We start from the raw sequence: 15,908 nt of genomic DNA, 5'->3' as shown, positions 1-15,908 counted from the left end.
CTCGCCTGGCGAGGTGAGGCCTTGAGACCCGAGGACCCTGGAGTCCCTGGTCTCTGTTCAATAGTAGGCGGAGTAGACTCAACTACTGCCGCCTTGGGGGCAGGCGCCACAGCCAATGGCTCGCTCTGCGCAGGCCGAAGGAGTGGCGAGGGCTGGTGCGACACTGCCCCCTGGCGCGCCGCATCAGCATATGTAGGGCCATAAAATGGCGAGACTCTTTTTCTTGCTTCTTTAAATGTAATGTTTTCTTTTATCTTTAAAGTGATGATTTCTTTTTCTTTTTTCCAGAAAGAACAAGAACGTGAGTACGCGGCATGATTACCGCCACAGTTTACACAGTGTGCAGGTGCTTCGCAGTTGTCGGACGCATGGCCCACGACTCCACACATAGCACAAGTTTTCTGGCCACGACAGCTTTGTGAGCCGTGGCCATATCTCTGACAATGGAAGCAACGGCGGGGGTTGGGAATATATGGCCTCACAGATGTTTTTGTGTACCCAGTTTGAATTGTTTCCGGCAAATCGCTCGAAGCAAAGGTCAGTACTAAGTGTTTTGTTGGTATTTCCTTTTGATCTCTTCTTATCTTAATGCGCTGTACGTTTGTCACGTTCTCGCTCTTCCATCCTTCAAGAAGTTCAGCTTCGGTCAGGTCAAGCAAATCTGCGTCCGAAACGACCCCGCGAGATGAGTTCATAGACCTGTGTGGCGTAATACTGATGGGTGTGTCTCCAAACGTTGTGAGGGTGTTCAGTTTATCAAATTGGTCTTTGTCACGTACTTCGAGGAGTAGATCTCCACTGGTCATTTTGGTAACCTTGTACCCGGCACCGAGAGTTTCGGTTAAGCATCTAGAAACTACGAAGGGGGATACAGTTCTGGCTTGCTTGTTAGTTTTTTCGCAGTGTATAACGTGAAAATGAGGAAACAATTGTCTTGGCCGGTTGAAAAAATTGATGTCTTCGGTGCGTACCCGCTTTGAGGAGGCACGATCACTGAGTAAAGGGAATGCTTTATGCATGCTAATTGTATGTTGTTCAGCAGCGTTGGCGGCCACCCACCACGGAGCCCAACGAGGGGACGCTGCAAGTTTGCGGATGCTGAAACGTGCAGACGCCAGCCGTACAACGCCACTATAACCCAATGCGCCTAGACCAAGGTAGGCTATTTGCACAGGGTTAACCCTTGCCGCCAGGAAAATTGGAAGTAAACAGAAGAGAGAAGTAGACAGGAAAGCTAAAAAAAAGTAAGAAAGACGAAGATGTAGGGAGAGAGAGATAGGAAAAGGCGACTGCCGATTTCCCCTGGGTGGGTCAGCCCAGGGGTGCCGTCTACGTGAAGCCGGGGCCAAAGGGGTGTGTTGCCTCTGCCGGGGGGCCTTAAAGGTCCAATCACCCAGCGTCAGCTCAACCCCCAGGATTCCCTTTTCCCCGGACACGGCAAAGCCACGCACGGCTAGGCGTGGGAGGGAGTAGAAACTCCCCCGTTAGCTCGGGTCCGTGGTGTCGCTACACACCAAACGCCTGCTTTATCAGGCGCCCCTGCGGGGCCACAAAAGAGAGAGAGAGAGAGAAACTTTCAGTCAGCACATGCTTGAGCATTTCTTTAATGTAGTTTGAAAGAGAAATGTAAGAAGCCATCGAGAGAGTGTGTCAAGCACTGCGCTAGAGAGGCTCAAGAGATATGCGAGCACAAATTTTACCGTCGCCGCAGATCTGTCAGGCCATGCCAAACCTGGCGGCGGTGACATCGGGAGAAGAAATCGTGACAGACGTCAAGCGAGAAATTTTGTCTGTTCAGTTAGTGTCCCTCTTTAGCATACACTGGACCTATTTCTTCGCAACATACTCACGCTGTTTAAATTAATCATTTGAGCAGCTACCTTGTTTAGATGTGGTGCTGGTGCTCTGTGCAACTGCAAGGATAATTAAATGCACATCTATGTTTTGCACAGTTGATATTACGATCACTACAGCTATACACAGTAAGCTGCCATTTTCAAGTCAGTGTAACATCACACAGCAGTGCAGAACTATTTTTCCCTCCTCTCATCCAAGCCAGACCAAAGGCGCAGCGATACCTAAGTGCGAGCGGTGCAGTGCGAAGGAGGAGTTGGCTGCGTCCACCACTCAAATCTGTATTTTTCATTTTCCTAGGCTGCCCTCTGCCATTTTGGTAGGCCCATGGTAGGTGCGAGACAACCGGTATTGACAGAACAAAGTCCTCCGGGATGAAGGGGCGCAACACAACTTTCCTGCTATAGGGAAAGGACAGATGCGCCATGACAATGTGAAAGAGGCGGACCTTGCAGTCTCCGTGCGATCGGTGCACCCGACGAGAAACCTGCCAGTGCACAATCTCGAAGGCCATGCTAACGGTGCCACGGTTTTCAAGAATAAAAATTCTTTTTTTCAAGAGCGTTCCATTGTATGCAGTCAACACTTGCAGCACGCTGCTCAGGCACAGTTTACAGCTGTAACAGTTGTTTGTTCACAATTGCCCCGTGTATCCCTGCATGTGTTCTTTTCGAGCGTCCCTATTTGTGTTAAAGCAGTGCGCTGCAAGTGTCTGGGCGTGACAATCGTTCACTAGGGCCCATCTTTTAGTGTCTTTCGTGCTTGAGTGGCATGCTGCAAGTATCGAGTTGTTTGCCGTTTTTCGTGTGACTTCTTGCTATCGCTGCTTCGTCTTCACTGTGAAAGGAGTGTTTTTTTTACCAGTACTGTACTGCAAAACAGAACCACATGCGCTAGCACCGCATTACTGATTCTGAAATGGGGAGTTTGTCAGGTTGACAGGCCAATCTACCACATTAAGGAGGTCGAAATGTCATTGTGAGAGTACACTGATCAGGAATTAAAGAATTTTCTAAGATGGAAAAAATTCCTGAATTTTCAAGGGCTTTGAAAACACCATTTTTCAATTTAAAGAATTTCAAAGACCTGTACGCAGCTTGGTGTACAGTTCACAATATTATGCCCCATAAAGGATTAACCAATTTAACTTGCAACAATATTCTCAATTGTGGTGCACTGCAAGAACTTCTTACAAGCAGTCATGTATTTTAAGCAAATATAGAAATGCTAAAATAGCCTTCATAATGGTACTAAGTGTAAGCACGAGACAAAGCGCACGTAAGAGAACAAAGATGGCCCTTGACAAACTTTCTAGCCTATGCAGATCGACCTCTTAGATGAACGAAAGAGGAGGCCACAGCACAGACCCTCAACAGAAGCTTGTGCTCTGCGCTGAAGGCATTGTGCGTGCAATCTCTCTGATGTGCGGTGGCAGGTACAGGGCTCAAACAGGAAGCTGTTTGAACGACAGGCTCCGTAAGCATCGTCATGGCGTTCAAACCATAGAGTCGGGGCACCTTTGCACCTGCACGCGAGACTGTGTTTGTGGAGGCACTGGGATCCTCGCATGTAGTCTGAATCAAAATGTGAGGGAAATCAACGTGGCGGAAGAGATCATATGGTCTCGTGACACATGTGTAAGCACACCATCATTGCACTTTTAAGATAAAGAACTTTCATTTCTCATGCGACGTCATGACAGAGGTGGTCATACTGCATGCGGCTGTCATCATATTCTTATCCTAATTTGGTGGTGGTAACAACTTCTAACTCCGGCAAATTCGTAGCCTGAGCCTAGGCCTTCCCCAAGGAGGACCGGAAACCTTGTCTCCTCGTGGATGACCTGGATGGCCTACAGTTGATCTTGCAGGTTGGAGCTACGCAGTGCAGCCATCCTACGCGCCGCATGCTCATCTGGGGAGACTGCATTCTGGCAGCTTTTTCTTTTTTGTTCAAATCTTTTTATTTGTGTCTGTGTGTGTGCACGTGTGTGCATGCATGTACGTGCATGAACCTTTGGTATAAAGCTTAATTCGAAGAAAGCTCTGTGCCTTTGTTCTCTCGCCTGTACCATGTTCCTGCTTAATATAGTAATAAATGACTTGTTCCAACATGCTTAACTTGCAACCTGCTTAAGCCTATAGGAACATAGACCTTTTGGGCCCAAATATATGTACAGAGAGTAACAATTAATCATTCAATAGCAGTGATGTTGAGTTTTCATTTTCCTAAAGCAGAGAAGCTTTTTGAATACATATGGACAGAACTGTAATCGATCAGGACGTCTTGAGGGGCTAGTTGGTTCATTCTATTCAGGTAAAAATTGCGCTGAAATAGAAAGGACACCACAAAGAAGGAACACTTAAACAGATCGAGCGCAAACTACCAACTGTTTTTTATTGACTGTAGAACGTCGATAAATAGGGAACCCGTACATAGCTGCGCCGACGCGTCGCGGATCAACACGTGCTACTTAACGCACTTTATCAATCAAAAAGGACACTTCTGCACCGTAGAGCGATACCGAGGCCTCACTTACACAGCTATCACCTTTCATGTTGATGAAGAAAGCTTCCAACACCTCACGAGCACACGTATCTCTGCTATGTCCCAGTATCTTAGTCTCCTGAAATAGTGGTTCACATCCACATGCTGCGCAGTGAGCAGGCAAATTTCCCATTTCACTATTTTTGATTGACAGCTGGTGTTCACGTATGCGATCATTAACGCAGCGGCCTGTTTGGCCCACGTAAGATCTGCCGCAGGAAAACGGAGTCGCATATACCACTCCCACATCGCATTGCACCACCGGGTTTGCATGCTTCTTGTTACACAGGCTAGTGCGCTCATTGCCGCTCGAAATTCGCGCGCACAACCTCGAGAGCTTTTTAGGTGCAGAAAACACCATGTCAACTCCGTGCCGGTTAGCAACCTTCTTCAGGTTGTGCGTCACCCGGTGTAAATAGGGTACCACTAACGGCCTCTCACGCCCCCTGGGCGCGTCTTTCAGGCACTGCTTCCGTGATCGCCCTTTTAGCTTCTTCAGGAGGGTTTCGGCCACCGCCGCCAGCACAGACTGCGGGAACGCGGCTGCCTTCAGTCGTTCAATCTGAGCACGGAAGCTGGCCTGCCTCTCATGCGAGCACGACCTCACCAGCGCAGACTCCAAACACATTGAAGCGATCGCCCTCTTTACTACCTTAGAATGTGATGATGTATATGGTAAAGGCTTCTTTCTAGCACGCGGACAGTACGCATAACAAGTATGTTGATGCTTGAATATGAGCTTAAGATCTAAAAACTGAAGCGTTCCTTCCTGCGGTAGCTCGTAAGTGAAACATAGACCCCTCCCATACTTGTTAAACTTCTTTACAACGTTGTGCACATTAATGTTAGTACTCGTTTGTTTGTCCAAAACTACCAGGAAATCGTCTACGTACCTAAAAATTTTTAACACTCCGTCACTTCTAAACACCTCAAGCAGATCGCGGTCAATGTAGGCCAAGAAAATGTTACACAAAACAGGGGCAACACAGGAACCAATACAAATGCCTTTTCTTTGGAGGTACAAACCCTTGTCAAAACCTATGAAAGTGTGTTTCAGATAGAATTCCAAAAGCGACATAAAATTATCAACACTCAGACCCGTGGAATTTTGAAAACCAATAGCTGAATTCTCTAAAATGCAATCCATAACACACTCAAAAAGTTCAACATGGGAAACAGAATAAAACAGATCTTGCACATCCACTGAGAAAGTCAACCCATGTGATACTTTGCCTTCGAAAAACCGCGCTACTTCCATAGAATTCTTCGTCGCGTACGGATCATTCAAACACAACCTGTTCAGGCATTTTTGTAAAAACATGCTAGCCTGGTGCTGCCATGAGCCTTTTTCACTCACAATAGTGCGAAAGGGAATTTCCACTTTGTGCGTTTTTGCACTAAAAAACACTTGCAAGGTGCTGGATTTACTTCCTTGAATTGCATTCGCAAGTTTCGTTAGCTTCATGTCCCTACACAATGCCACTGCTTTAGTTTTAACACGTGCCTCACTAGGCTTTACCTTGACAAAGTTCTTTTCGATGGCCTGGCGTGCTTTCTCCTGGTAGATAGCTGACGGCATAATCACGAAGCCACCTTCTTTGTCAGCCATAGTCAAGCTGAGACCTTTATCTTTGAAGTATCTCACAATATCTCCCAGGTTGTCTCTTGTCGTCCTTCTTGCCGGTCGAATTGTGCTCCTTTGAAGGCTTTCCACCCCCTCCAGCAGGCATCTTTCCTGATTCTCTTGACCTGCTTTTTCCACCATCCTTCGGTTATAAGCCAAAAGCTCGAAAGCAGGTACCGCAGGCTCGTGAGAGAACTTTGGACCTTTCTGCAAAACCTTTGAAATGTTATCGGGAAGCTGTACATCACCAATGACTATCAAGTCAGAGTCGATCGATTCTTTTTTACTAACACGTGGTCTTAAAGCTGACAGGGCTTGCCTCAAGTAGAAACACCACCACTGCTCTGTCATTTCCGCTGCCAATCTTCTTGCTGACCGTAACTTGCTTTCGGCCACCCCCTCAGGGAAGTTGCCATAGCACACCACACGTAACCAGTCTTGACAGACCCGCACCTGTCTCCATAACTCTGATTTCCAAATCTTGGCGACCCGTTTCACATGTCCATTAGATGGCTTGACGCCACCAAACAACATCCAAATATCTTGAGGAATCAGGCCTTTCTTACGGCAAAAAGCCAAGTACCTTGCCTTGCAAGTTGACACGACGATATGGCTCACCAGTGCATTAATCCTGACGATATGGCTCACCAGTGCATTAATCCTTTGTGCGTTTAGTGCAAAAACGCACAAAGTGGAAATTCCCTTTCGCACTATTGTGAGTGAAAAAGGCTCATGGCAGCACCAGGCTAGCATGTTTTTACAAAAATGCCTGAACAGGTTGTGTTTGAATGATCCGTACGCGACGAAGAATTCTATGGAAGTAGCGCGGTTTTTCGAAGGCAAAGTATCACATGGGTTGACTTTCTCAGTGGATGTGCAAGATCTGTTTTATTCTGTTTCCCATGTTGAACTTTTTGAGTGTGTTATGGATTGCATTTTAGAGAATTCAGCTATTGGTTTTCAAAATTCCACGGGTCTGAGTGTTGATAATTTTATGTCGCTTTTGGAATTCTATCTGAAACACACTTTCATAGGTTTTGACAAGGGTTTGTACCTCCAAAGAAAAGGCATTTGTATTGGTTCCTGTGTTGCCCCTGTTTTGTGTAACATTTTCTTGGCCTACATTGACCGCGATCTGCTTGAGGTGTTTAGAAGTGACGGAGTGTTAAAAAAATTTTTAGGTACGTAGACGATTTCCTGGTAGTTTTGGACAAACAAACGAGTACTAACATTAATGTGCACAACGTTGTAAAGAAGTTTAACAAGTATGGGAGGGGTCTATGTTTCACTTACGAGCTACCGCAGGAAGGAACGCTTCAGTTTTTAGATCTTAAGCTCATATTCAAGCATCAACATACTTGTTATGCGTACTGTCCGCGTGCTAGAAAGAAGCCTTTACCATATACATCATCACATTCTAAGGTAGTAAAGAGGGCGATCGCTTCAATGTGTTTGGAGTCTGCGCTGGTGAGGTCGTGCTCGCATGAGAGGCAGGCCAGCTTCCGTGCTCAGATTGAACGACTGAAGGCAGCCGCGTTCCCGCAGTCTGTGCTGGCGGCGGTGGCCGAAACCCTCCTGAAGAAGCTAAAAGGGCGATCACGGAAGCAGTGCCTGAAAGACGCGCCCAGGGGGCGTGAGAGGCCGTTAGTGGTACCCTATTTACACCGGGTGACGCACAACCTGAAGAAGGTTGCTAACCGGCACGGAGTTGACATGGTGTTTTCTGCACCTAAAAAGCTCTCGAGGTTGTGCGCGCGAATTTCGAGCGGCAATGAGCGCACTAGCCTGTGTAACAAGAAGCATGCAAACCCGGTGGTGCAATGCGATGTGGGAGTGGTATATGCGACTCCGTTTTCCTGCGGCAGATCTTACGTGGGCCAAACAGGCCGCTGCGTTAATGATCGCATACGTGAACACCAGCTGTCAATCAAAAATAGTGAAATGGGAAATTTGCCTGCTCACTGCGCAGCATGTGGATGTGAACCACTATTTCAGGAGACTAAGATACTGGGACATAGCAGAGATACGTGTGCTCGTGAGGTGTTGGAAGCTTTCTTCATCAACATGAAAGGTGATAGCTGTGTAAGTGAGGCCTCGGTATCGCTCTACGGTGCAGAAGTGTCCTTTTTGATTGATAAAGTGCGTTAAGTAGCACGTGTTGATCCTCGACGCGTCGGCGCAGCTATGTACGGGTTCCCTATTTATCGACGTTCTACAGTCAAGAAAAAACAGTTGGTAGTTTGCGCTCGATCTGTTTAAGTGTTCCTTCTTTGTGGTGTCCTTTCTATTTCAGCGCAATTTTTACCTGAATAGAATGAACCAACTAGCCCCTCAAGACGTCCTGATCGATTACATTTCTTCTACATCGGGCTTCTTCTTACACTCTCCTTCCTTCTGGCCTCTGGACGACAGGATTAATGCACTGGTGAGCCATATCGTCGTGTCAACTTGCAAGGCAAGGTACTTGGCTTTTTGCCGTAAGAAAGGCCTGATTCCTCAAGATATTTGGATGTTGTTTGGTGGCGTCAAGCCATCTAATGGACATGTGAAACGGGTCGCCAAGATTTGGAAATCAGAGTTATGGAGACAGGTGCGGGTCTGTCAAGACTGGTTACGTGTGGTGTGCTATGGCAACTTCCCTGAGGGGGTGGCCGAAAGCAAGTTACGGTCAGCAAGAAGATTGGCAGCGGAAATGACAGAGCAGTGGTGGTGTTTCTACTTGAGGCAAGCCCTGTCAGCTTTAAGACCACGTGTTAGTAAAAAAGAATCGATCGACTCTGACTTGATAGTCATTGGTGATGTACAGCTTCCCGATAACATTTCAAAGGTTTTGCAGAAAGGTCCAAAGTTCTCTCACGAGCCTGCGGTACCTGCTTTCGAGCTTTTGGCTTATAACCGAAGGATGGCGGAAAAAGCAGGTCAAGAGAATCAGGAAAGATGCCTGCTGGAGGGGGTGGAAAGCCTTCAAAGGAGCACAATTCGACCGGCAAGAAGGACGACAAGAGACAACCTGGGAGATATTGTGAGATACTTCAAAGATAAAGGTCTCAGCTTGACTATGGCTGACAAAGAAGGTGGCTTCGTGATTATGCCGTCAGCTATCTACCAGGAGAAAGCACGCCAGGCCATCGAAAAGAACTTTGTCAAGGTAAAGCCTAGTGAGGCACGTGTTAAAACTAAAGCAGTGGCATTGTGTAGGGACATGAAGCTAACGAAACTTGCGAATGCAATTCAAGGAAGTAAATCCAGCACCTTGCAAGTGTTTTTTAGTGCAAAAACGCACAAAGTGGAAATTCCCTTTCGCACTATTGTGAGTGAAAAAGGCTCATGGCAGCACCAGGCTAGCATGTTTTTACAAAAATGCCTGAACAGGTTGTGTTTGAATGATCCGTACGCGACGAAGAATTCTATGGAAGTAGCGCGGTTTTTCGAAGGCAAAGTATCACATGGGTTGACTTTCTCAGTGGATGTGCAAGATCTGTTTTATTCTGTTTCCCATGTTGAACTTTTTGAGTGTGTTATGGATTGCATTTTAGAGAATTCAGCTATTGGTTTTCAAAATTCCACGGGTCTGAGTGTTGATAATTTTATGTCGCTTTTGGAATTCTATCTGAAACACACTTTCATAGGTTTTGACAAGGGTTTGTACCTCCAAAGAAAAGGCATTTGTATTGGTTCCTGTGTTGCCCCTGTTTTGTGTAACATTTTCTTGGCCTACATTGACCGCGATCTGCTTGAGGTGTTTAGAAGTGACGGAGTGTTAAAAATTTTTAGGTACGTAGACGATTTCCTGGTAGTTTTGGACAAACAAACGAGTACTAACATTAATGTGCACAACGTTGTAAAGAAGTTTAACAAGTATGGGAGGGGTCTATGTTTCACTTACGAGCTACCGCAGGAAGGAACGCTTCAGTTTTTAGATCTTAAGCTCATATTCAAGCATCAACATACTTGTTATGCGTACTGTCCGCGTGCTAGAAAGAAGCCTTTACCATATACATCATCACATTCTAAGGTAGTAAAGAGGGCGATCGCTTCAATGTGTTTGGAGTCTGCGCTGGTGAGGTCGTGCTCGCATGAGAGGCAGGCCAGCTTCCGTGCTCAGATTGAACGACTGAAGGCAGCCGCGTTCCCGCAGTCTGTGCTGGCGGCGGTGGCCGAAACCCTCCTGAAGAAGCTAAAAGGGCGATCACGGAAGCAGTGCCTGAAAGACGCGCCCAGGGGGCGTGAGAGGCCGTTAGTGGTACCCTATTTACACCGGGTGACGCACAACCTGAAGAAGGTTGCTAACCGGCACGGAGTTGACATGGTGTTTTCTGCACCTAAAAAGCTCTCGAGGTTGTGCGCGCGAATTTCGAGCGGCAATGAGCGCACTAGCCTGTGTAACAAGAAGCATGCAAACCCGGTGGTGCAATGCGATGTGGGAGTGGTATATGCGACTCCGTTTTCCTGCGGCAGATCTTACGTGGGCCAAACAGGCCGCTGCGTTAATGATCGCATACGTGAACACCAGCTGTCAATCAAAAATAGTGAAATGGGAAATTTGCCTGCTCACTGCGCAGCATGTGGATGTGAACCACTATTTCAGGAGACTAAGATACTGGGACATAGCAGAGATACGTGTGCTCGTGAGGTGTTGGAAGCTTTCTTCATCAACATGAAAGGTGATAGCTGTGTAAGTGAGGCCTCGGTATCGCTCTACGGTGCAGAAGTGTCCTTTTTGATTGATAAAGTGCGTTAAGTAGCACGTGTTGATCCTCGACGCGTCGGCGCAGCTATGTACGGGTTCCCTATTTATCGACGTTCTACAGTCAATAAAAAACAGTTGGTAGTTTGCGCTCGATCTGTTTAAGTGTTCCTTCTTTGTGGTGTCCTTTCTATTTCAGCGCAATTTTTACCTGAATATGGACAGAAGTTCTACAACTACCTCAAAGTTGCCTGGTTCACAATAATTATTAGCATTCAGTCAAGAAAAATGGCACCACAGCATTGACTATTGCTTTATTTCTGCATTAGTGTAGGATATTCATGTCATGTTGTCCATCACAATGTGCAAAACAAATCATCATATTGTTGGTAGTGCTACAGAAAAGCCCGTGCACATGACATTTTTTTCCCTCTTGTGTTGGTCGGTAAGCTGTTTTGGTACACACCTAGTACCCCATTACCAGTGTTTAAGCAATTTTTAAATGCGAAGCGTTTCTTATTAAACTTCGATGACTCTTCGAGCGTACCTATCTAGCCTAATCTATCTACCTAGCCAACGGCACATACCCAAGGGCGGGTATGTGCCGTTAGTATGTGCCACAGGTGATTGACACTTAGTATCTACCCAGGAACGACGAAAACACACGTGGACAATTTTAACGCGTGAGCATAAAGCGTGGGCGTGAAATACCCGACATTGTTTGCGTCGACCCGATGAATGCAAAGAATAAATGTCAGGTTCCTAGCTCAAATTGAACCCAAGAATTCTGCATGGAAATGAAGCATTTTACCACAGAGCTACGTCTCGGAACTGCTTTTCAAATAGACGCTAATCTTTGTGAAACGTCAATAGTGGTTGCAGTGTTGCCTATCTAGTTTTATAAACATTACATATGTACTCCTTTGATACAGCCATCACATTGTGTTAACGTCAATTGTGGTATGGTGCCCTGCACTGAAGTTGATTTATGTAGAAGTGTCCAGGGCCAGCGTCTTCACGAGCATCAGCGCTTCATATCAGCTTCTGGTGTTACTAATACACATGTTCCCGTTGCTATCATTGCGCAAGTGCGAACGACTCATTATATAAACATTTGCAACTATTCAACATATGTCTGTGCGTATACCATTTGTACATATATTTAGCGACCTTTCTTGATGTGTAGCTAAATGAAAAAATTGCTACACGGTCACCTTCCCTCTGCATGTTTCGCATAACGTTTATTTTTCGTTAGAATCTAGGAAATAGTGGAGGAGGTGCAAATTAAATGCAGCAACTTATCAGTCAGAACACTGATTGTTAATTGTCAATCAAGGTGTATTTGGATAACTTGATTAACAATTTAATTGGTCTGAATGCCGGGCTTACCACATTAGCCTTCGTGTGCAGCCATTTCTGAAGTCTTGACTTCACTGTCCAGCCTTTCTTTCACCAAATAATGTGGGTCCATAAACTACGTGAAACTCCTGATAAATGTCGGCAGCTGGTGATACGCTTGTGCGCAAGAATTAACTGGTAATAGCAAAAGTTTTCACTGACATTCCCATCTGCATTTATCATGAAGCAAACTGGGTCCGTAGAATAACCAACGGAATCCAAAAAATAACATAGGTTCCCTCAGAAACAACCAGTACATGACGCTGCATGGGTTCAACTTTGTTTTAACCCGCTGATAGCTAAATATAAGAGAACAGCCATTCCTTTTTAAATATGCCTTGTACAACAATAAAAACTGCCATAGGTGGAATAGACTTACGTCAGATTCCTACGTGATGTTTCTGGGTCATTCACAAGCAATGTATTGACAAGGCCAAACAGCTGCATCACTCTTTCATCTTGCCTCAAGTCTTCATGCCCCTTCAACAAGAACATGTAGTCTTTGCCATTGCTCCCTGCAATTCAGTAAAGTCAGAAATCTTCCTTCAAATACAAGTTGCTCGACTAGATTTCAAACACACTTGCTCCAGAACAATGGTCCCCATAACAATACAGTAGAGCCTCACAGAAACATATTGAAATATCCTCGATAGGCGCACGAAGAGGACGAGGTCAAAGCTGCACAAGCTCGCGAGCAGCTCGGTCTTTTGGCCCTAAGCTGTACCTCTCGCAATCATTTCATAGTGTAAATAAGTGTGTCCCATCGTCACAGTTGAGGTGGATAAGCCAGCTACTGCCAAGTGAGGCTGGAGGGCAGCCTTCTACTAATGACGGAACCACAACAGTACGCGTTTTGCCGCAGCAGCTGACTAGTCACCTCTACCTCAAGAGATGAGCTCGGACATACAGCAGCCGTCCACAGCCTTACCACTACCGAGAGCCACGCACTTCACATGGAAACCCGACGATGAAGTTGAAGAATGGCTCAACCACTATCAACAGGTGAGCCGAGCCAATGGCTGGAACGCTGCCAGTTATCTCATGTGGGTCTATTCCATCGTCACAATATTATATTGCATTACAATCAAAAGTTTTTTTGAAAGTGTGCAACATTTTAGAAGAATAGTGCAAAACGAAAAAAAAAAAAAAAACATGCAAAAATAAACAAGCTCAACTTTACCATTGAAGACTTCGCATGCATCAAGAATCTTTCTTTAACAGCACTCACGCTCTTAAGTGAAATGCGAAGCATACTCAATATTTCACAGATGATTACAGCTACAATATGAACACCTATTTAGTTAACAATCAAAACAGTTAAATGAAACATGGTATTGGACTCTACCTATTCTTTGGTGACAAACCAAAAATAATACAAAAGGATTTAGACCCTTAAAAAAAAGATGGAACCACCCATATGGCTCTGCTCTGCATTCAAGGTGAAGCTCATGAAGCAGAGGTAACACAGGGATTAGTGCAGAGGAAGTCGGGCACTAATAATGGTATCTATTCCAACATGAAGCTGTGTTCTAAAATACTTTGCACACCCAGAACTCAAACAAGGATATCTCATGAGTGGTTCAGACATAAAAAAAGAAGCCCACTTGCCCTTGATGCACAACTTCCTGGGCCTCTGTTTGCTGGTGATGACCTGGAGTGAACTCTCAATGCGAGCAATGCGGATGACAGGCTGGTTTGGATTGTAGCTGCCGGGCACGGCCAGCTCAAAGTCACGGCACATGAGGAGCTTTGGTGACACATACTGCAGCTCCAGGGAGGTGAGCTAGAAGGCAAGCACATTGAACTTGCCGAGAAGGCTTCTTGTGATGCATTACAGGATACGGCCACCGCCCACACCATGTTTTAGGTTGTCATCGATGCATGATACTCCTCCTCTAGACTTCACACTGCCAAGTCTCGCATTTTACTCGGGTCCGCCTATCTTCACACATGCTGCTTAAGGCACGACTCCAGACTGAAAACATTTATGCACTGTGCAGCCAGCCTGACAGGGGCGGCGCCAGGATGTTTTTACTGGGGGGGCAACCACGAAAAGTGAGTTCCTCCGGGGGGGCAAGCTAGCTCTGCTCCTACTAGGTTTTCAATATATGCTTCCGGGCACTTGGGTGGGCATAGGGGGGGCAGGCGAGAATTTTGGGGGGGCTCCAGCCCACCCTTGCCCCCCCCTGGCGCCGCCCCTGCAGCCTGAACAGACAAAGTACTTTCAGCTTCAGAAGTTGGTGCTAGCTATGAAGGGTGATTCAACAGCGATAAACTGCGCTCCTTGCAAGAGCCATGCTCTTTTAAATATTTCTAACAATTAAAAGAGCAACACACCTTAACTTTACAGCTCCAGGAACTATGCAGTAGCTGAATCCACACTGATGTATACGTCCGTCAATACTGCAGACACAATTCAGCCGTCTTATGTCAATAACACCATAATTGTGAGGAAGGTTTTTGCTTATGTTATTGCAATTTGTAGCCATCTTATTTTAAGCAAACTATGGCTCCAAGAGTGGTATATGGAATAGATAATATTTCAAAATACATAAGACCGCCAAAAAATTGCACAGTTGAAATCAGTACACAAACATACCATATTGAGATAATTGTAAGTCGACGTGAATGCAGCTTGACCCTTCCAAAATCTCACACACACACATGTAAAAAAGAAGAAAAAAAGACAAAAGCACCGGCACATTTTATAAACACATTTACTAACACAGTTTCTGGGCCGATTACATGTACCCCCTAGTCATCCCTCTTCGATGCCCAGGAAGACCAATAGCCAGAAATTTCTTTTGGGGGGAGAACTTGTTGAAAGCTTTGAAAAACACCTATTCATATTAGCATATTTACTCGCATAATCGGCACTCTCGCATAATAGACGCACCCCTAGTTTGGTCACAGAAAATTCTATTTTTTAAATTCCGCGCTTAATAGGCGCACCCCGAACTTGGCCGTGATCAAAAACAATTCTACCCGCCAGAGGTACAGTTGGAACCCAGTCGCCGTACTCTGCAGAAAAAAAGAAGGCAAATCGACGAACAAATAAAAAAATTCGAAGTGCGACGACCTAACCAACGTGTTTGACGAAATAAAACGTGAAAAAGAAATAGCAGCATATCCACGGGGTGACTGATGGAGAGTGGGGCGACGCATCCGTCCATCCATTCGTTCTTGCTTCCGTCCGCCCATGCGCTCGTCTGTGTGACCGTCCGTGCGTCCATCTGCCCGTTCGTGCGTGCATCCATCCATCCGTGCGTCCGTCCATGCATCTGTCTGTGTGTCCGTTCGTCCATCTAGTCAACACTCTAAGTTCCACTATCTCGCATCTTTTCATCATATGTGCGTCCGTCTGTGTAAACGTCCGTGAGTCCATCCATCCGTGCGTGCACCTGTTCGTGCATCCGCACGACCATCCATGCGTCCGTCCCTGCGTTTGTCCATGCATCCGCCTCTGCGCCCGTTCATGCGTCTATCTGTCTGTGCAGCCATTCGTGCGTCCGTCCATGCGTCTGTCTGTGTGTCCGTTCGTCCATCTAGTCAACACTGCAAATACCACCATCTCGCATATTTTCATCATATATTCCGCATATAGAAGCACCGCCATTAAGCGCACATTCCAAGGACTAAACGAGAGGTGGCACACGCACACTTTCTTACGGCTTGCGCTTCGTGTCTACTTCCCACCTTTAACCACCTCGAGTTCATGGTATATACTAGTTCACTCTATTCATGACACTGCGGCCCAACGCTCGCTAAACCTTTCTAAAACTAAGGAGGTTACGCCCA

General features: G+C 46.1%; 1 protein-coding gene across 2 annotated transcripts in view; it reads right to left on the bottom strand.

Moving 5' to 3' along the window:
• Positions 1–15,908, bottom strand: part of mTor (serine/threonine-protein kinase Tor) — a 278,630-nt gene that overhangs the window by 55,231 nt on the left and 207,491 nt on the right. Inside the window, exons 44-45 of one of the 2 annotated variants that reach the window (XM_075888782.1) lie at positions 13,715–13,893; positions 12,490–12,621 (exon numbers count right to left, since the gene is read on the bottom strand). In XM_075888782.1, the coding sequence (XP_075744897.1) occupies positions 12,490–12,621; positions 13,715–13,893 (311 nt within the window). Of the gene's footprint in view, positions 1–12,489; positions 12,626–13,714; positions 13,894–15,908 lie in introns of both variants that reach the window. The other variant, XM_037433800.2, reaches the window with a different exon arrangement.

This window comes from Rhipicephalus microplus, chromosome 3, assembly GCF_043290135.1.
Source record: "Rhipicephalus microplus isolate Deutch F79 chromosome 3, USDA_Rmic, whole genome shotgun sequence".
Taxonomy (NCBI): Eukaryota; Metazoa; Arthropoda; class Arachnida; order Ixodida; family Ixodidae; genus Rhipicephalus; species Rhipicephalus microplus.
The sequence above is the reverse complement of the archived record's forward strand: the minus strand, read 5'-3'. Positions and strand labels throughout refer to the sequence as shown.